The 23329-nt window shown below is 35.4% G+C and overlaps 2 protein-coding genes across 8 annotated transcripts in view; both read left to right on the top strand.

The window, feature by feature from the left end:
* hnf4b (hepatic nuclear factor 4, beta) overlaps positions 1-23329 on the top strand; it is a 457854-nt gene that overhangs the window by 334945 nt on the left and 99580 nt on the right. The window lies entirely within an intron of this gene.
* Positions 1-23329, top strand: part of rap1gds1 (RAP1, GTP-GDP dissociation stimulator 1) — a 48516-nt gene that overhangs the window by 5638 nt on the left and 19549 nt on the right. For 2 of the 7 annotated variants that reach the window (XM_084403861.1, XM_084403863.1), the window contains exons 2-7: positions 126-233; positions 2314-2436; positions 9700-9825; positions 14991-15137; positions 22315-22443; positions 22570-22695. In XM_084403861.1, coding sequence (XP_084259987.1) covers positions 126-233; positions 2314-2436; positions 9700-9825; positions 14991-15137; positions 22315-22443; positions 22570-22695 — 759 coding nt within the window. Of the gene's footprint in view, positions 1-122; positions 234-2313; positions 2437-9699; positions 9826-14990; positions 15138-22314; positions 22444-22569; positions 22696-23329 lie in introns of all 7 variants that reach the window. The other 5 variants (XM_084403862.1, XM_084403860.1, XM_084403865.1 and 2 more) reach the window with 3 other exon arrangements.

Below are 23329 nucleotides of genomic sequence, written 5' to 3'. Positions count from 1 at the left end.
GTTAAATGATTTGGGATCCTTGAGAACACTGCCTTATAAACACAAGTATTTTATCTTTACATAACCTCTGCAGTTATAAACTATTGGCGATATAAAGCAGTTGTTTATTTCCCTGTCATCAGCAGATAACCTAAGCGAAGCCCTGAAGACGCTGAAGCTCTCATCGGCAGACAGCGCTTCAGACAGCGTCGACGGCTGCTTGGACTGCCTGCTCAAAGCTTTGGCCCACAATAGTAAGTCTGCTTATCTTTTATATAGCTGTTCATTTTTATCTTTACTTGCAGCTGAAATAAAGAATGATTGAGAAGCGAAGGGAAGAAACCTTAACTTAAGCTCAGGGCTCATATATATTAGGATTGAATAAAATCCATTTTGTTGATAAGAACCTTGCAGTGTCACGTTGCTGCGATTAATGTAGCCAAAGATATAAAACATTAAATAAATGGAAAGCATCATTTAAAATGCAATGGAAAGCTCAGTTCTCCCCAACATTATTCTCTCATTTAGATCGGAAAAGACCTTCTGACTACGTTTTATGTACCATTTAAGGGTGAGGTTACATTAAATGGTTTATACAACAATAATAGACCATTTTGGAAAATATTAGGCCTATAATTAGAATAATGGTGTATCAGTTTCCATGAATGGTTATGCAGAAAATAACAGAATAGAAGTGGTAAATGTGTGTAGACTTTGTGATGAGAATTTATGTCTGTCAAAAATGAACACTGACTATACAGACTCAATGAAAACGAAGTAGAATATACGGTTCTACTCATGGTTGTTTAGTTTAATTAAATCCCTTTAAGTGCTTCAGACAAAACTTTATCTTTCAAAGATTAATGCCATTGCAAACTTTGGCAAATTCAGTGGCTAGTTTTTCATTATGTGGTTATTTCTGTGTATTGTATCAACTATCTACCTTGTGAATCAATGTTATTTTATGCACTATTATAGTATTTATTAGTTTTAAATTAATTAAGTTTTATTTTATGTGCTTTTGTCATATTTATTCGTTTTTATGTTTCTATTTAACTTTAATTTTATGTCAGTTTTAGTACTTCAAGTTATTTTATTTCAGTAAGTTAGTTGCCAAGGCAACATTTCTATACATTTCTATTTTATTTCAGCTTTATTTTAATTAACAAAAACAATTTTAACAGTTTTATTTTTAATAACAATAGCAACACATTAGAAATAAACAAAAAAAAAGAGTAAAATTCACCATCTACATCAGCCGCAGCAATAAAACCCCCAAAAATGTGATTGTAACAAAGTTCAGTGAACATTCAACGTAAAATTTTAATAATAAAATAAACATAAACAACTAAACTAAAGTAAAGCGGCAGCCCCTCATGGACGGCTGCCACATAAACTAAAACAAAACACCAACAAAAAGTCCAGGCCTGGTCCTTTCCTGTCGTCACTCCTCCTTTTATCCCTCCGTAGTGCCTCCGTGAGACCCGAGACCGGTGTGGCGCACAGGTGATGCTCATTAACAATCGCTTCATTCCCACAGCTCCCAGCCCTGTCCTGCTTTCCTGCTTTCCACAGTGATGTTTATCTAAAGTCATTTTTGCTTATTAGTATGGTTGAATTGGATCATCAAAGGTCAGCAGCAAAGACATTGGTAAATAAAGTGAGATTAAATACATAAAGTATATTTCTGTTGTTTAACATTTAATTATTGCATGTTTGTGTAATATTCTGAGTTTGCATTTTACTATTTTTATTCATTTTGAGGAATACTGAATCTGTTTTTGTGCAAGTGAGATGAGCAAATGCTCACATTTAGTCTAGAACTACAATAAAAACAAAGTAACTGCGGTTACTTATTAGAAAAAGTATCTCAGATATTTTGTTGTAAATTTAAAAGTAATGCGTTTCTTTCCTCGTTACTTGAAAAATGTAATCTGATTACGTAACTCTCGGTACTTGTAATGATTTACCCTCAACATTGCTTGCCGCAGTAACTAGATTTCTGTAATTTAATGCCAAGGTACGATAAAATATTAATATAAGTATGAGTCAATACTAATAAAAACTTGCTAATACTAGATTCACAATGTTAACTGTTTTTCAAATCTCTGTGTGTAAAAAAAGGGTCTATAGATGAACACAGCATTTTCGTTGCAGAAATATGAACCGAAGTCACCATATCTCAACTAGATGTCACGTTGGACGTGTGCTATCGCAATGATTCTTCGGTTCCTGCATCACTACTTGTGACTGAATCTTCAACCTTTGTGTTTTGCAGGTTAGATAATTTCATAGTATCATATTATTCACTGATGTTTCTCACTCTGTTTTCAGATGTTGAGACTAGTGAAAAGGTCCGGGAGATGGGTGTTCTTGCCATGATGCCCGCTCTTCTGTCTGTGCAGAACTCATGTACACCAAAAGTAGCCAACATCATTGCAGAGGTGGCCAAAAATGGTAAGTGCTACTACATCAGTCGTTGCTCTTCTTGGATTACTGACACCTAGTGGTGTGGATGCAGCGTGGTCACGCAAAAGATTTCACTTAACGGTGTCATTGTAGAAATGCACTAAAAGTAAGTGGACAATTAATATTTTAATATTACCCATATGCAGGCTTGGGAGGGTTACTTTAAAAATGTATTCCGTTACAGTTACAAATTACTTCATAAAAAAAGTATTCAGTAACGTAATCCAAGTACTATAATATGAAAGTAATGTAACGGATTACTTTTGGATTACTTCAAGGTACAAAAAAAAAAAAAAACTTTTATTTATTAAGAATTTGGCCTTAACACAGGCCTGAATATATATTTATGTAAAGGGATATACAGACATCTAGTGGCTAATGTATGGTATTACAGATTATTTTGTTTTATTTTTAACAAATTTTTAACAAAAAAATAAAAACACAACATTTTTACACAATCTACATATTAGTTTATTTTAAAATAGGCCTACATGTTGACTAAAGCCGTGATCTTTCTTAATTTGCCTGACTGAACTTGGGGCGTTGGCAGTGGGAGTTCCCCTACGTTACCTAGACAGCGAACATCCCGTTATGCGAGAAAAGATTAAGAAAGGACATTTTGGGTACTAAAAAAGCTACTCTCCTAATTTCTACAAAATAGCAGCGGAATTTCCATGAATTAAAAGCGATTTTACCCGCAGGCAGCATCATTTCTACTAGCAGCAGTGATTCAATCTGCGTCTGAGGAGATTGTAGAAAGCTGTTATTTGCACATGCACCAGCGCGTGGCACACGTGAGTCATTACTGGCAACAGAACCAGGAACTACTGTAAGCAGCGCGCTCGGCTTAATATAGTGTTATTATGCCAAAATACTTATTTATTTCGTTTTAAATGAAACCATTGTAATCCTGAAAGTATTCCCCCTTTTTTCAAAATGTAACTATAATCTGATTACTACGTTTTTTGACGTAACTGTAACGGATTACAGTTACTGGATTTTTGTATCCTGATTACATAACGCCGTTACATGTGTTCCGTTACTCCCCAACCCTGCCCATATGTGACCCTGGACCACAAAACCAGTCACATGGGTCAATTTTTTGAAATTGAGATTTATACATCATCTGAAAGCTGAATAAATAAGCTTTCCATTGACGCACAGTATGGTTTGTTGGGATAGGACAGTATTTGGCCGAGATACAACTATTTGAAAATCTGGAATCTGAGGGTGCAAAAAAATCGAAACATTAAGAAAATCACCATTAAAGGGCATATTGCAGGGTCCCCTGAAAAACAAACAAAATTAATATATAAACTTGTATGAAAATAGCATATGAAAAGTTAATGCAGGATTTAAAATTGTTTTGCAAGACATAAAGGGCACAAATTTAGTAGAAAATGTGACAGTTTCCTTGACCGTGTTGAAAAAACGTGTTTTTTTTTTTTTTTTTTCATCATCGCGTCATATTACGTCACGAGTCGTTTGCCGGGCTCTGCGTTCTTTCAGTGCAGAGTAGGTTGGTATTCAGTTGAAGCGGTCGTGATTCAGTGTGTTTTCGATGGTTATTGTATTTCAATTTATCATCGTCGTGGCAAATTATTGTGAATTATGGCCTGTCAGGACTTCATGTCCACAGGTTTACGAACACGAAAAAGGATGGTGCTATTTTCCGTGCCTGGGTGCGTTATGTGCAGGTGAAAAGACGGGACTTCAGTTCTGCATCTGCTTCGAAAAACGCGGTAGTGTGTAGCGTTCACTATAGACGGAGTTATATGATGACGGCGATATGTGCACACTGGCACAGCATCTTCATCGGGTCGCCCGGTCCGTCGTCAGAATGTGGTTCGGCCGCCGGCGGGAAACATGATGGTCACGGATCCGTCAGAGATCACTCATTGTACATCTGTTTTACAAAATGTGCCTTGTTTTAATTCATGAACATATCCTACATAAACTTGTAATGTAATTAATTTATGTGTTTGTTATTAGTCTGCAGCCGAAACTTATTATTATCATCATAAATAGTTCTGTAATTCATTTTCAATCTGTACAAAACCACTTTAAAGGCACTCTCTGCAAGATTTGTACCTTGATATAACAGCTTCGAAATCATTTCAATGGTAAACGAACTCGTAGTCCCGAATCATCGAATTCATCTAATCAACGAATCATCCCGATAGCGGGGTGGGGGGGTGACGCTGGCAAAACCAGCAATGCAGGTTTGAGAGGTGGCGCCCCGCCAAATCTCGCAAGAATCACAACTTGCTTTACCGCACGATGTCACATACGTCAACAACATATGAAGCAGCCTCTATGGAAGACACTAGCACGCATTTCAGACGTGAATCATGGCAGAGTCGACAAAGAAAACGAAGAGAGCGCGGTCGGAAGAGACGGCTCTGCGTCGGTGGTATTTACAACAGTAACGTGAAATACAAGTACTCCACAGTGACTCTAGGGGTCGCTGTTTGAGAAAAACGGAAACTGCATAGTGTGCCTTTAATGTTTGTGTTGGCTGTTTCTACATATAAAGTTTTTATACAGTAAGACAATTGTGAATGTGATTATTTTTTAATCCATTGTCACCAAAATGGGGCCATTCAAACCTTTGTAAAGTCTCTCTTTCTCTGGAAACTGTCTGCTAATGGCTGACACAACACACGCAGGTAAGGGTCCAATACTTTGCTATTGCCTGATACATGATAATAATCTGTACAATATTGTGATCTGAGCATAGTGTTATACATAACGTGGATATATCTATAAGCTAACACTGGTCTCTCAGCAAGACACCTGCCCTGTCCTCCTCACACCACAACTCAATTCGTCTCCTCTGACCGTTCTGTCCAATCCTGGCCTGTCCCTGCTCTCTTGGCTGCATAGCAGGCTCATAATTAACTTATATGGCTGAGGTCCGTCATACGAGTAAACATTTACAATTTCCTCAGCGTCCGAACTGTCATTGCGATCCGTTGCTTTCCTATTGTTTCCTTTGACCTGACTCCCCTCCCATTACGTCACTTCCGGTTTGGCGGTTTTCAGATGCGGAAGTAAAATTCTCTCACAAAAACGACTCTAGAAGCCTTAATAGCGTTTTATAAGTATATATTTATATTTAAGTCTAGTTCCTACATTATTTTTCTTTACATTGACTCACTGGGTAGGGGTACTCTAACCTGCAATATGCCCTTTAAAGTTGTCCATTTATGTTCGCGATTGTGCTTCAATCACTCACAAAAATAAATGTTTTATATCTTTACGGTAGGAAATGTACAAAATATCTTCATGGAACATGATCTTTATTTAATATCCATGTGATTTTTGGCATAAAAGAAAAATCTATCATTTTGACCCACACAATGTATTGTTGGCTATTGCCACAAATATACCCGTGCAACTTTAGACTTCAGAGTCACATATAAAATTAGTAAAATTAAGCTCAACATGGCAGTCCCCATGGGTTATTATAATCGTTAACTAAACCCAAAACCATAAAGAAAACATATTCGTTACTTGAAAAAAAAAAAACTTACACTTATTTTATTTCAGCTAGTTGCCAAGGCAACATTTCTGATTTTAAATATGATATACTAAAATAACCAAAACTAAAAATTGAAATAAAAACTGTATAGACATGTAAAAACCAACAAAGACTAATAAAAATGACAAAAACACACAACAAAACTACTAAAACTTTAATTAAAATGAAAAAGAAAAGAGTTCAGAGCCTTAATATATTCTGCCTTCATTTTCACTGGCCTTAGTACTAGTCTGTAATATCACTCTTAATAGAAACCAGTTTAATAGCATTTTTAAATATGGTTTCACCCCTCATAGGTCTGTTTGTTTGTCTCTGCTGGCCCTCAGTTTCACTGATGCTGCAGTCGAGTCTGTGGCCATTCATGCGTGTCATTATTACTGCTGTTGGCAGTGTGAAGGAAATGATAGCCTCGCATGTAAGCTATAAGATCAGTGCAGCAGAACCAGTCGATCTCAAAACAGACAAACAAAACAGATTTCAATTTTTAATGAGAAAAGTTGCCTCATAAACACGCTGCACTACGCATGATGCAATCCTGAGATATGAGAAAATAAATCACTTTTCCTGCAGTAAACACTTAATACAAAAATATACAACGTATGATTTTTTTAAAATCAAATTTCAATTAGAGCTGCAACTAACAGTTGTTTTGATAGTTAAGACATCAATTATTGCTTTAAATCATCAATTAAACTGATAAAAAAAGATGCTTTACTTTATTCGGGGGAACACATCACTAATAAATGTAAGTGTGTGAATGTATGCTGTACATGCTGTGCAAAAAGGAATTTAAAATACAAACATTGCATGCAATATAAATGTAATGTAGGTTTTGTAAAAAAAAAAAAACTAAAAAAAACTTTGCATTACATCATTTAAATTGATTCTTGATCAGTTTTCTTGATTAGTTGTTGAGGTCCTGATTTCAATCTGATTTCTCTGTCTGTGAAATGTTTTATAAGATATTAATAAAGGGACAGTCCACCCCAAAATGAAATTCGGTCATCATTTACTCACCCTCATGTCATCCAAACCTGTAGGACTTTCATTCATCTTTGAAACTCAAATGCATATGTTTCTAATATTCTCTCATAATATTCGGTCCATCCATTGAATATCTAGGTAAACAACATATTCAAGCTTCAAAAAGTACATTAAGACATCGCAAAAGTAATCCTTATGAATCGAGCGGTTTAATCCAAGTCTACCGAAGAGAAACAATCATTTTAGTTAATGAACAGATTTCATTCTTAAATAAAATCGATAAAGACACATACATCGAGCTCATCACATATGGTCAACGAAAGCTCATCCATACTAGTGACCAATGAGGTTTTTTTCACACTTGTAAATCAAGCACATCTGATCGTTGTTTTTATTTATTCATGTAATATCATAAAAACAATATTTATAATATTTAATACGTATTGTGCTTTTACGATTGTACCATTTGCAAGTTTCAGCAGCATTATTTTCAGTGGATGGTTTTCTATTTTTTTTAAATCCAATCACAGATGTGATGTTAAACAGAATAACAGCTTGGCGGACTAAAACTAGAGTATGGGAGAGCTTTCAATCCACAGTACAATCCACATGGGATAATCTCACAGTATAACAAGCAGCTGTACAAAATATGACACGCCAGTGTTTTGCCAGTTTATCTCCTTTAATTCTGTACGTCCGACTGACTGCACTGATTCTTCCTTTTGATTCTAAACTGAACTCAAATGGCACTGAGAATTGGGTTAGAGCAAAACAAGAAACACCGGTGTTTTGCCAGATGAGAAGTTTATTCCATGCATCATCTTTTTAATACTTTAATTCATTTTACTCAAATTCCTTATTTAACCATTTTAATTTCCATTGCTTTTATTCTATGCAAAGCACTTTGAATTGCCATAGTGTGACATTTTCATTCCTTTCTATGTAAAGCATTATGAATTGCCATAGTGTATGAAATGTGCTATCTAAATAAACTTGCCTTGCCTTGCCTTTCTATATGGAGATGTAAATGTACTCAGTCTGTTTTGAACTCTTTGAAAGAGCCAGTCGTTCGTCAACAGAAAGCCCAAGTTACCTTGTTTACGCACAACAGCAAATCAAATTTATTTTTGCAATTAAATTTATTGTGAGAACACACCAGTGCAGCGTGTTATTCTTCGTTCTTTGATCAGCTTAATTAGTCTTTCTGTTGACTGTTTTGAAGTACCGGTACTTAATTTTTTTGTATAATTTTTTTAAATAACTTTCATTAAATATTTACCAGGCTTTGGTTTGGTATATTTAATTAAAAAAACAAAGCCAATTATTAAATATTTCCCAAATCTCTTCTCTAAAAGAAGCTTTTTGCTTTGTAATTACAGCTCTAGCACATCAACCTGACTCCGTGTTCTTCTTCACCTAAAGCTCTTAGTCTAATTACACAAGTGTTTCTTCAGACAGATAAGAGCCGGGGTTTGGAAGTGTATGGAGAGTGCCCGAGATAAAAAGGTTAAAATAATGAATGGCCTTTTAGCAGTTTGCTAGGTAGCTAATGACAGTGGCTTGCTGGTGTGCCAGATCTCTGGCAGCTCCTGCTGGCATTCAGCTGTCACAATTCCTCTGGGAACATCTGTGTTTCATCCACTGATGTCTCCAGCACTTTCTATTAGGAAAGATATATTTTAGGGATTTAAATTATGCATTTGCTACGGTATGATTTACTGTGGTGTTACTATTGCACATTGACGGTAATTCCATGGTACCGGTGTTGTTATTGTTAACTAAAACTATTAAAAATAAAGCTGAAATAAAATTAAACGTCGATGAAATGTAGATGTTAGATGGAAAACTTAAACTTGTACATTAAATATTCCACAAGAAAAAAGTGACCACTTACAAACATTTAAACATTCGGAGAATTACATCTTTTATGTCTGGTTGGTTTGTGGATATCTTTAGTAAAATAATAATTACTCTAATTTTTAGAAAATGTGAGTGATGCTGCTTGCCAGTTTTGTTAACTAAAGCTATTAAAAATTATCTAAAATAAAATCAAATGTAAATATTAGACGACAATCTTAAACTTTGCCTAAATGTTGCCTTGGCGTCCAACTAAAATAAAATTGGTTAAAATTGGTAATTTTATAACAAGTCATAAAATTACTAACATTTTAACTAAACTTAAAAAAAAATAAAAAAAACCTACTTCTGAATATTAATAAATGCTATAAAAGTATATAAATAATATTAAAATAACACTGCATTGTACCGTTTTAAATACAGTGGTACTAAATGATTTTCACATTCATATACCATGGTATTTACACAGTACTTTAGGTAACCTAAAAGAAAACTGAGGTATATAACTTCATAAACATCTAGTCATAAATCCTAAAAAGGAATACTAACAAATTGCTAGATAAAGTATTATTGGATAAAATGAAATTCCCAGCTTTTCAAATGTTTATCCAGTAGAATTTTCATTTATTGTTAGAGAATAATATTTTGTTCCCATTATGGACCCAACATTTTAGTATTTTAATTAGCAATCTTGTACATTCTTTGACTAGTGATATTTTGTGTGGTTATATTGAACTTGGTTGGTTGACTCTACCACACAGACATTGATTACACTGCAAAAAAGTGAACATGAGCGAGATTTTAAAATCGGTAAGTATTTATCTGATAATGATTTCTTGAGCTTTAATTGTTGCCGTTCTCTGCAGAGTTCATGAGAAGCCCGTGTGTGGAAGCGGGGCTCATTCCTCCACTGGTTCAGCTGCTAAACTGTAAAGACCAGGAAATTCTGCTCCAGACGGGACGAGCCCTCGGCAACATCTGCTACGACAGCCGTAAGTGCCCATTATCGCTCCCTCAGCCATTCCATCCCCGGTGCATCGACAGTGAGATATTTTCTTGTCTCTTGGATGATTTGAAGGGGAACTGCTGGTGCAGTTGTCTGACGGAGTGACATGAGGAAGATAGATTGTAGATGCATGGCTAAACTCTTCCTGCACACATTCCTTTCGCACATGGTTAAATGTAAAATGTAATTGCACAAGAGCTTATACCATTCCGAAATTCTCATCGTCCTGTTGATGATACGTGAATATGGTATGAGTGGATTCATTGACTTTAGACTATTGAATTCATGCACACTTTCAACAATTAATTATCATTTATGTAACAGTCCATTGTTAATTATTCTGTACTTGAACCATATTGATGAACTAGCAGTGGTTGATAATTGAAATTATATCTTAATGCTAACTGAAAAAAACTGAAATTTTGCTGTTTGTTGTAGGGAGAGTGTACAGTTTGATTTATGGTTTTAATGCATCTTGCTCCTTTTGCTTGCTTTGTAATCGTAACAGTACAGCGGTGTGAACCGTATTGACCTGTATGTTGTAGAAGCCTTAAACCTTTGGGACTTGTTTAGGGAAAAGAAAAGAGCTTTGTCTGGATGAAAAACGGGAAGACTGCCGTTCCCAAGAGTGTGTTTGAGGGTGTCTGTCGAGCAGCTCTCTGAATCACAGCTGAGTCTGGTGATTTTGACGGATGAAAACATGAGGAAGCAGACATTTTTCCACAGATTTATTGACTTAATCCAGTTATTTCCATCCGGGTCCACTTAAACCTATAAAACATAAATCATATCTTAATAAAAAGCAGTAGGATGAAAGAGTTTTACTTATAGTGTACCTCTGAACTGACAAATTCCCTTTTAGCAGGTAAATACATTTAAAATGTACAGTCCAAAAAATATTGCTGACTCATCCTGCACTCCACAGAATTTTCTCCAATCAAATGCTCTCTAGAACGATAATGTCCCTCCCCTAACACCACCTGTAGCCAATCAGCAAGTAATAATTCATGCGGTGCGTCCCAATTCGCATACTATCCGTCCTAAATAGTATTTGAAAATAGAATTAGTACATCCCAAATTGTAGTATGTTAAAATGAGTATTCCAAAGATACCCTGATAGTCTACTATTTTTTTTTTATAACAATTTTTATTATACAGACAAAAAAAAAGAAAAAAAGAGAGCGTACATTAAATCATTAAAGAGACAAGCATAAAAGAGAAAACATTGTCTGCACTTTTATCTTTTACACATTCCTTTCCAACATATAACTAAATGAGGAAAGAAAAAAGAAAAAGAACCACAGCAACAACAGAGTAACCACCACCCCAAACCCCTCCCCCCACCCACCCAAGAAGATTAGAAAATATCGGAAGTCTCTACAAGCCATTATACTTATTTTATTTTATTTTTTAAACGTGATTGTATGTTATCAATTGTATAAAAAAAAAATCTTAATTGAGAATAGTATGAAAATATGCATACACATATATATATATATATATATATACATAAAAACATATACGTACACATACGCCTGTTTACGAGGAGAGAGAAGAAAAAAAAAAGGGGAAAAAAACTTGCACACCCATGATATATTTAGTCAGAATCTAGATAGTCTACTATTTCCGGTCAGAATCTGAAGTGTAGATCCGTGCACACTCTAACGGCTAATATTGCCCACAAACCATTGCGCGTTGGATGAGAATTCGATTAGAACTACAAACACAAGTAAAAAGTGTTGGAAAACTACAAACATGGAGGATGTGCGAGTCCGGCGGCTATGTAGAGAGGTTTAGATAAAGGGGTTTGAGTGATTAATTTTCAGTATCTAACCTGGCGAAAATGTATTTAATCAATGTTGTCCTCATTATATTTCATCTGCAGCAGTATTGTGAACTTTTGTAAAGATGCGTTTAGCTATTAAAGGTTGCATCAGCGATTTCAGGGCCAACAAATGAATGGAGGAATTTAACTGTGACAAGATGATTGACAGGGCAGTTTACGGTGACAGGATGCACGTAACTAAGCGACAGAGCTGTCCGTTAAAGATGATGAAGTAGTTTGTCCCAAAGCTTGCCTACTCTTTTGCTACACACTCAAAAGTCCCTGATTCTTCACATACAAAGTATGTACTTTTTTCCTCACAAGTATAAGTAGGCGAATTGGGACGCAGCAATGGTTCATGGCTGTGAGACAACCACAGCCTGGCTATTTTTAAAAAGAGGAGTGAGCACATCAATATGCAGCTCTCAAACGTCCTGTTTAAAAAGGAACATGAACACAAGAAAGTTTAATTGGGCAACTCAACTCATATGATTCTTCATCTCATGTGAGTGCTCATCATTTTTAACAGTTTACCCTTAGAACAGTTAATGTATCTATGTAGTTGTTTGTAGCAAACGAAATTTGCTAAATCATAATAATGACATAATTTTAAATAAATCATAATTTTTACGTTTTATTCCTTAATTGACTTAGTATTTCATAATTTGGACTATTTAAATTATGACTTAGGCTAATATCTCATAATTTTGACTTTTTAAATTATGACTCAGCATCTCATCATTTTGACTTTTTATTTCATAACTGACTTAGTATCTCAAAATTTTTACTTTAATTTAGGTCTTTATCTCATCATTTTGCCTTTTAATTGCATAATTTACTTATCTTACACCCGGCGCAATGCAGCGCCAAGCACGATGCAAGTGTTTTTTGCTAGTTTCAGCCTGACGCAGTTATCATTTTCATGTCCTGCGCCACATTGTTTAAATAGCAAATGCATTTGCGCCCATTTGTGCACCCATGGGCGTGCTGGTCTGAAAATGAGGTGTGTTCTGGGTCATTGTTGGCGCGTTGCTATTTTGAGGCAACAGAAATAGACTGCGTCATTGACCAACTGAAACCTGGTCTAAAGTCAATGCAATATTTTTTTTTGTTATATAAAGAGCGTGTTAGTAAAATGTGCACAAAGCGCGTACACTCTGCTTATTAAACACACAGGGACGCACAGCAGCACACAAACATGCCAAATATTTAAAATAAAAGGATTACAATGTAAAAGATTATTATTGTGTACATAAAGATATGGTGGAAAAAGGTGATTTGCTCTATTTCGATTGTTTCCGTAGACGTCAGTGTAATATCTGAACCAACTTTTCTCCCAGTACTTCTGTGATAAGATGAAAATTTGTTACACAGAAATAATAATACTGTGTGTGACTGTGAAGCTGTTTCATACCTAGATAGCCCAACTGCTTTTTCTGGGTCAGCGGCAGCACGAACACAGATTTGAATGTTTCTAGACATAGGAAGGAGATCGCAGTCTTTTAACGATGAATCGTGCAGCTGTAATTATGATTAAGTGATGATTCTGAATGAAATTTAATAGTAGAATATGAGTTAAAATAACACATTTCCACCTTAGTGTTGATAAAAAAGATGTCTGTGGGGTTAAATAAGACAAAAAGATTGGGAAACTGGCTTAGTCTATGATATTGGTGCATTTATAGAGATCAAGCTAGTTAAACTCTGCAAATGTTCTCGAATTACTAGCAATTAAGTAAAGATTAAGTTATAATAACTGTTACATTTCCGATTATTTATGTGGTTACTAATAAAAAGACAAACATGTGCATTAAGAGCTCTTGGCAAATGGACACAGATGGTTTTAATGGTGAGGCTGGTTGACGGAGCAGCTGATCTTGATCCCCGATGACCCTTTGATAAAGATGACACATGTCAACGGACAGTCATGCATTTCACTCAAGGACTTCATTGACTTGCAAACCCCACGCTGTAGTATCTTTTTCCCTACACCGCATCCGAAAACCAATATTATACGCCATTTGGAAACCTTTCAACGTCTTTGTTTTCTGTATTCTTGTTCTTTTACTTCGTTTTGTTGCATTTAAATCACTTTCTCACCTTTTTTTTAACCTTTTCTTCCTGAATTGTGTGATAGTAGGCAGTCGTCGTAGACTTTGCGTGGGCAAGCACCAGTGTAAACAAACCTGAAACATTGTTCATACCAACTGAGCTGACTCATATCTGACACACAAATACTGTCATCTGTTCGCAGAGTTTACTGGAAAACCTAGCTATACATAGCATAAACATAAATCACTGGTGTATAGGACAGTATTTTGCTTCTGTGAAAAGTATGACTAAATATGGGGTGAAAGTACTGTATACGGGATTGAACTGCAGATTCGTGATTCATAAATCACTTTTATGTAGTCAAATGGTGTTGTAAAGTAGGACGGTGTAGGGTAGGAGCGAGTGGAGTTACATGAGATGGCATTTTTTTGGATGAACTTTATTTTAAGGTGTCCGTGTTACAGGGATAGTTCACCCAAAAATGAAAAGTCTGTCCAGGAAGAAGATTATCCCCAGAAACACAGCAAACTGGGAGAGGAGACAGACAAATACACTTAAATTAAAGGGATTGTTCACCCAAAAATGAAAATTCTGTCATCATTTGCTCACCCTCAAGTGTATGAGTATGAGTTTCTTTCTTCTGTTGAACACAAAAGAAGATATTTTGAAGAATGTTAGGATCCAGACAGTTGACGGCACGGCACCCATTCACTTCCATAGTAGGAAAAAAAATACTATGGAAGTCAATGGCTACCGTCAACTCCGCTGAACCCCGGTGTCTCTGTGGACCTTTTAACACCTTCCCTTGTTAGTGAGGGTGTTGCAGTCTGGATTTTGCCGTGCTTCTTCTGCACTTCTGGTCTCTGGACTCTGGTTTGCCTTTAGTTACGTCTGCACCTCAACTTCACAGCTGTAAACAAATCCTGTGCTGGTGTGATATATGCATTTTCAGCAGACACTTTTTGATCTCATTTGCGGTTCTTTTATCTCAAAGTTGTCATTTTCTTGTGTTCTCAAAGAAACATTATCAGTTGTCATATTACATTCCATACGGATGCATTCATGGATCCCATCCTGTCTCTCCATTAAAGGAATCGTTCACCCAAAAATGGGAATTCTGTGATTCTGAATCATTTGAATAGGTCGGGGTGACATGAACTATTCCTTTAACGCCCTCTTCTCTGTCATTGTGTTTCAGGTTGCTGTTTCTTTGTGTCATTTGTTGCCTTTTTTTATTGTTTATTTCTTTTTTATGTGACCTCTTTGTTTTGCAGATGAGGGCAGAAGTGCAGTTGACGCAGCGGGTGGTGCTCAGATAGTTGCCGAGCACATTAAGTCTCTGGCCCAAAGCACTGACCCGGCCACCGGGAAGCTCTTGACTGTCTTTTGTGGCATGCTGATGAACTATAGCAATGATAATGGTAATGACCGATCCCGCAAACCAAGAAGGCGATATTTTTGAATGGTCCCTTATTGGTATAGTCTGAGATGTTCACATATTAATCAGGTCTACATGGATATGACAACTTTTACCTCATTCTCTATTAAATAGGCATGCACATTTGATTTTCTGACTAGCACAGTTATAGCCTACCTCACGGTTGAACATTAATGGTAATATCTGTAGGGGACCACTCTAAGAAAGCCTGTTTCACTTCTCTTATTTATTCTGAATCTAATGTCTTTCACTGATTTGACATGATAGGTTTGCTAAATGGCTACATTTTGCTGCTTTGATCGGCGACTGGCTTTGATGTCCTTTAGTAATGTTGTGACTCCAGCTATCTTGAATTTTTTATTCACCATCCCTAATAAATATTGTCTAATTTTGCCACTTTCCGTACATAGACTAAATGCAAAAATACAGTATGGGCCAAAAGTGATGTTCTGAGGGGATATATATATATTGTGACCTTATAAGTTCAATTAAATGATGAAAATATTTTAAATACTTTTAAATATGAAGGAAAAGCCAAACAAACTCGTTTAAGGAGGTATGTGAAAAAAAATTGCAGTGCGTGCATAATTATTATGCAAGTCGATATTCTGATCTTTTTTTTTTTTTTTTTTTTTTAGCACATTTTACCAATTCCGAACCACATCCATCTTAATAACTATGATTAATTTTGTATATAATACAAGTGATATATAATTCATGAAAAACGCCTGATATTTATTTAGATGTGCATCATTATTAAACCGGTAAAATGGGCCAAAAAAAGAGATTTAACTCGCATTGAAAAGTCATAAATTATGAAATGCCCATGAGAAGGATGCAATACTTATGCAATACTAGAAATTCCAAAATGATATCACTTATAAATGATTATATACAAAATTTAATAATAGTTATTAAGATTGATGTAGTTTGGAATTGGTAAAATGTTCTTGGAAAAAAATATGATCAGAATATCTATTTAAATACTACTATTTAAAAAAATGCATAGAAAAACAGAAAGCTCACAGGAAAAAGCATACATTAACTGTTATTGACTCCAAGCACAACTACGCAATATGCTTACAAAATCTTTAGCAAATTTTAATAATATTTGAGTAAAGGGTGAAGATGTCAGTTTTCCTAGGCCGGACATCACTTTTTGCCACTACTGTAAACATAATTTTAATATTATTTATTAAAAAATTTTTTTTTTATTTAAAAACACAATGTAAAATGTTAAATTTTGACTTTATTTTTAAAAGTAGCTGTGTTTTCTGACAAAAAAAATGAAATTCTCTATGCATAAAAAATGCAAACATTCCAATTGGCTCGTTCTTGTGGTTCCATCAACCAATCAGTCCCCTTGATAAGAGAAGGCAGCATGCAGGTTCTCTGTGCAGTGCTAAATGTGCCAGCCGAGCAACTGCCATTGATATGAATGGAAATAGCTTTCACCAAGTTTGGACTGCTTAAACAAACAAGCAATGTTTTGATTCGCGCTGCATTTTAAAGTAGAATTTTAACATTGAAAAAATGACATACTTCACCTTTAAAAGAAAAAATCAGTTGGATGCATTATTGGGACACAAGTAAACACATTCTACAGTTTCGAGTGTCCGTATCAGTTGTAAAATACCCAGGTTACATAAGGCTCTGTCCTTGTGTTTTGCAGCAATGCAGTGCATTGTTAAATATTTAAGGGAATGCAGGCAGTGTATTTACATCCCTGTGACTTGATGTCCTTGAATAATTGATGGACAGGCCAAGCGCTACTCCCTTCATCCCTGTTTGCCAGCCAAGGCTTGAAATGGTAATAGCTTTTTTTCGATCTATTACACCTCGCATCCAGAGGCTAGTGCAAATCAACAAATTTAGGTCAGGCATTTTCGTTTTCGGTGTGCTGATGAAAATAAATGGTCAGATATGAATTTAATGGAAGAGAACAGCCAGTGGGCTGTTTATTATCGCTGATATCACACTCATGCTGTTTTGAACCACAGCCTTTTTTCTTTCTCTCATCTCTGTTTCACTCAAATGTTGTCTTGTAACAGATTGCGTTTTCTTGCAAAGTCTGTCTGTTCTAACTTAAAGCCTGTCATCATATTTACTAAGCCACCAAGATAAATGACTCATCTAATCACATAAGCTTATCACTTTGGGATTTTTTTTCACATGGGAAAAGACTTTACATGCCTGGTGAGACATTACACTTGTCTAGCATATCTGTAACCATAAATACTCACTGAACTGTAATACCCTTGTGAATAAGAAGTGCGCTTCAGCATACTTTTAAAAGAGGAATTATTACGCAAATAATTTACTTTAAAAGAATATGGGGTTAGTTCACCCAAAAATGAAAATTCTGTCATTAATTACTCACCCTCATGTCGTTCCAAACCCGTAAGACCTTTAATTTTCGGAACACAAATGAAGATATTTTTGGTGAAATATAATTGATTTCTGTCCCTCCATTGACAGCTACGCAACTCCATATGAATTGAGCGGTTTAGTAAAAAAATTCTGAAGAGACACGGTCGCTTTATATGATGAACAGATTGAATTTAGGCTTTTATTTACATACAGACTTTCATCAACTCACACATCAGTTGTGGTAAACAGAAGCATGTTCACATGACGTGCGAGAACCAATGAGGTTCATTCTCGTGTTACGCAGCACGTTTGAGCTTCAGCAAGAAGGTTTGTTCTCGCACGTCAAGCATAAACAGGTTGAGCTTGTTTTTGTGCGCTGATCAATGTTTAAATGTGAATAAAAGACTAAATTCAATCTGTTCATCAAATAAAGCGATCGTGTCTCAGAAAATTTGGACTAAACCACTCAATTCATATGGATTAGTTTTACGATCACTTTATGAACTTTTTGAAGTGTCAAATTGGTAGTTGCGTAGCTGTCAATGGAGGGACAGAAAGATCTCAGATTTCATCAAAAAGATCTTCATTTTTGTTCTGAAAATTAACAAAAGTCTTACGGGTTTGGAATGTATGGAAGCTTGTTTCCGCCAATGAATAATAAATAAATAATAATAATTGCGACTTTTTATCTCACAATTCGGAATTTTTTTCTCACAATTGCGAGAGATGAAGTCAGAATTGTGAGAAATAAAGTCGCAATTCTGAGAAATAAAGTCGCAATTGCGAGATATAAAGTCAGAATTGCGTGTTATAAAGTCGCAGTTCTGGGAAATAAAGTCGCAATTGCGAGATATAAAGTCGCAATTCTGAGAAATAAAGTCGCAATTGGGAGATATAAAGTCAGAATTGCACGATATAAAGTCGCAATTGCGTGTTATAAAGTCAGAATTGTGAGATATAAAGTCGCAATTGCGAGAAAAATAGTCAGAATTCTGACTTTATAACACGCAATTCTGACTTTATATCTCACAATTCTGACTTTATAACACGCAATTCTGACTATATCTCGCAATTCTGACTTTATAACACGCAATTGCGACTTTATTTCACGCAATTCTGACTTTATATCTCACAATTCTGAGAAATAAAGTCAGAATTGCGAGATGTAAACGACATCTATTTGTGTTTGTTGAAATAGCTGTTAGTATATAATCTATTTTAGCATGGCTGACAGGTCTTATTGATCAATCAGCATCCAGTAGTGGAAGCGAACTTTTAATTGCATGCATTTTTGTATTGTTTATATTGTAAAGAATATGTAGAGAGTCACTAGTTATGCAGTTCTTCGCTATAATCGAGTCTGTGACGGCTGAATTTTGCTGTTTGTACACTCTCAGTGTTATAACCCTCCGCTTCGCCGGGACGTTAAACATTTAAATCTCGCATGAGCTTGAGATGAGATGCAAACACTTCATAGTTCTTTTAGGAAACATGACTCATTCTCCATCAGTGAGCTCTGCGGGTCCCTGGTTTCTCTGACGTGATTTGGGCTTCGATTACTGGCAAGAGTCCCTCAATGATTTCTGGCTTGCGTCCAGTTCTGCCAAGGCTTGTTATGTTGTGTTTTCTCATTTGATACATTCACCCAATAGATGTTGCTTAAATATTCCTCTTGCTCAGACCAGCAAAGCTTCTGTGGTGGATTAAGCGAATAACAGGAAATTATATAGAAGGGAAGAAGCATTTTGGACTGTCAACTGTTTGCTAAATGTGATGAAGGGATTTCTGTTTCATAAGTGTTTTAAAGTGCCTTATACTCTTTCTTCAACTCATACTCAATAACATTTTTCTCCTTTTTCAACTGCGGATGTTTTCCTCTTCCTGGACTGTCTTCTTAACACAGTGCTCTGCTGTCTCAGCTGCCATCTCCTCTTTGCTTCATTGAATTTACTGATCAACATCTGCTTCCCGACAAATCCATGGCATCAGATGTGTGCCGGACGGTGCCGCCCATATTTGGTGTGTCACGGAGACATTTCAGGACAAACTGAAACATCTTCGAGCCGGGCTTACTTTTAACAGCAATGCAAAATTTGACTGTTTTTAAAAGTAAACGACATAAAATGATACATTTAGTGAGCTTTATGATTAAAATAAGTAGTGGTCGACTGATATGGACTGATATTTTAGAGAGCAGGATGGCCGATATAAAGCCTAAGTGATATTACACTATTTAATGTAATTAACATGCATAACAATTGCTGCAACGAAATTTTGATTTTTTTGACATATTTGCTAAATTATAAATAATTGGGTAACACTTTATTTTAATGTGTCCTTGTTACACACGTTACATGTATTTACTATAGTAATAACTGTAAATTAGGCATAATTACATGCAATTAACCCTCAACCAAATCCTGATCCTACCCAAACCCTATAGTAAGTACATGTAGTTAATTATTATTACTCAGTACTTAAATCCATAATTACACTGTAACAGGGGCACATTAAAATAAAGTGTAACCAATAATTGTAATATGAGTCAATGTGAAAAAAATTAACAAAAATAAATATGTAAAAAAATAAACAGATTTATGGTTTAGCAGCTTCTTGATTCTGTAATTTCACAAATAAAAAAATCGTTAAAAAGGAAATAAACACTGCAACCAGTAGGGCACTCAGTAATCTGGTGAAACTAATTTTTTTTTAATAAAGAAAAGGTAATGCTAATTTTACATACAGTACATATATGACATGTATGTGAAAGCGGCAAACTGGATATAGCACAGCATTGAAAGATTTTGCTCACAGGCAATTACCGTAATTATGAGATTCAGAATTATGTATTTCTATGGTGACTGTCAATGCCAAAATTAATCTGCAGCGGTCATGTGGTACAAGCCGGAGCTCTCAGGAAACTCAAGTTTCACAAGTTGTAATTACGAGTTCTTGGAGGATGTGACCGCTTTTACAAGTCAGAATCTCGTGGCGCGAACGAACCTGCAGGCTTTGGCGTTCTTAGCGTTGTCAAAATAAAAGTCCATCTGCTGTCAAAATAAAAGCTACTTCTGACACTTATCTGTCAAACAATAAAACCTATGCCAATAATTTAAATATGTAAAATATCTGCCTTGATATGGTATATCAGTCGGCCACTTCAAATAATTCAAATATCTGCCTAGATAGTCTGCCAAAATACACGCATAAAAGGTATTCTCTAAAATAGATCATAAAATGTTATGCAAGCTTGATTCTCAGGTAGATTTATTTGTTCTAAAGACATTTAGATATTTCTGCTGGAGAGCAAGTGTGATGGAGCACAGGAAGAAGGACCTGTGCTTGTGCATGAAAAGTGATGGCTTAGCAGTCCTTTGTTCCACTGTGGCCTTGATTTATCGTTCACATTTTCAGGTCGAGACTATATATTTTCTGTGCTAGTCTCAGTAAAGCACTCTACAAAAATGAAATGTCAGAGCGTTATATAATGTGGCTGCGTTTTACATACTGCTGCTGGTATTACTTTGATCTGGTGAATGGGATCTTTTAATCTGCAGCTTTACACACAGTTGCAGAATGTAAACAGTGATGGAATCACTCATAACAAGTGATTAATTTTTATGCCTTTTTTAAAAAAAATTTTAAGCAACGTAGTTTTGAAAGGCTTGGCGAAGAAATCAAGTCATGTACATAAAAAAATGTAATGAGTGATAATTAAAAACAAAATAATAATTGGAAAACATGCTCAAAATATAGTTTAGATGTACATTACTGGTAAACGTGCTCCTTCAGCTCTTATATATCAGTGAGTTACACAAAAATAAAATGTTTTGGGTACAATTAAAAAAATGTGTTCACTAAAAGTGCTTTTGTTACTTTTTTTTCATTTAAACAGTCATTTTTATATAGCTTTTAATTTTTTTTTTCTGTTTTGGTCATTTTAGTTCTTAAACTTATTTATTTCAGTTAGTGTTTTAATTTTTTAATGTAATATTACATTTTATTTTATTTCAATTACTGAAAACGTTTTTTTTTTAATATAGTTTTAGTTTAAGGGTACGTTTACACGATAGGATGTACTAAAAACAGAAACGTTTTTCCTTTTGCGTTTTTCGTATACAGATGTTGTCAAAATAATTCCCGTTCACATGGATCAGCTAAAACTAATAAAAACGCTGTATTATTCATGCCAGGCCAGTAGTTGGCGATGTCACTTTATAAAGAAACTATGCGCCTATAGACAACACGTATGTATGTGCATGACGTCACAGTTTTCGCAAATTCACGTTTTTGTAGTTTACTCAGAGCCAATAATGGTATCATTTTCAAAAATGTGGACTTTGAAATCTGTTTTCATAAGTTTGCATTTTCAACCCCCAAAACATTGTTGTGTAAATGAACGGCCAGAGCACATAAAAGTTTTCAGGTTTTAGTTGAAAGCGTGTTCTGTAAACGGCCCCGTAGTTTTACTTTTAATTAACAATAACAACACTGAGAAAACCATTAGACAGTGCTGACTAATAGCAAGTTATCACGGTTTTATTCATTGTAAAAATCACATTATTGTCTGTGACATTTTTGACTGAACATTGCTGCCATTGTACACTGTCATAAGAAATGATTTTTCATTATGATGATGATGATGATTGGGGATAATCAATTTTCTTGCAATGTAATTAGCAGAATAATGATGAATACTAGACTTTAACTATCAATACATTTTTTGTTATATTATCAATTCTGCATGAACTAGAGTACAGAAAACCTCATGTGTTTTCTCTCCGCTCTAGACTCGCTGCAGGCCCAGTTGATCAGCATGGGTGTGATCCCAACACTGGTCAGACTGCTGGGTGTTCATTCTCAAAACACAGCGCTCACGGAGATGTGTCTCATTGCCTTTGGCAACTTGGCAGAGCTTGGTGAGTTACCGATTCAATTCAGTCACATTGCCCAACTACATATCCACATTTTCATATATTCAAATACTGTTTATTAGGACGTATTGGATAAAGTTAACACATCTCTTTTGACTGATCCTCAAACAGAGTCCAGTAAGGAGCAGTTCGCCTCTACAAATATTGCCGAGGAGCTGGTTCGGCTCTTCCGTAAGCAGGTGGAACATGAGAAGAAGGAGATGATCTTTGAGGTGTTGGCACCACTTGCTGAGAATGGTGAGAATCACAGTGATCGACATTGAATAATGATGAACACGAATGAACCAGGCAATGTAGTGTCTTTTATTGAAACACTTGCAATTTTTGAGCAATGGTACCAGGTTATTGCCATTATTCTTGAGTTATTTGTGATTTTTTATTTTATTTTATTTTTTATAAAAAGTGATAAAGATTACCAGTTTCCAAATACAAGACTGTTAGACTTTTAAAAATTGATGTAAGAAACCATCAGCCAATGTCGATAAGTTGAACCTTTTAGTATTGTGGAGAACCATGCAAACACCAAGATATATGAATATGGTAATCATATAGCATTACCGTCTGATACTCTCACTATATCTTGTTATCGCCACAGTATTTATTTGTAAAGCAGTGCCCTTTATCTTTATGTTTTGAAGGCGGACCAGTGTTTTTAAAATGCCTCTATTATGCTTTTTCGTAGACTACCTTTCATGCAGTGTGTAATAAAGCTGTTTGTGAATGTAAAAGGTCTGCAAAGTTTTAAAGATCACAGTAGTGCACACAACAAATAAAGTTGTTGTCTCCTAAAAGAAAGAATTGATTCTGAATCAGCAATTCCAGTCTCACTTCTGTAACATCTACGGAGGTTTATAGCTAATTTGCATAATGC

Source organism: Rutilus rutilus, assembly GCF_951802725.1.
Source record: "Rutilus rutilus genome assembly, chromosome: 3".
Taxonomy (NCBI): Eukaryota; Metazoa; Chordata; class Actinopteri; order Cypriniformes; family Leuciscidae; genus Rutilus; species Rutilus rutilus.
The sequence above is the reverse complement of the archived record's forward strand: the minus strand, read 5'-3'. Positions and strand labels throughout refer to the sequence as shown.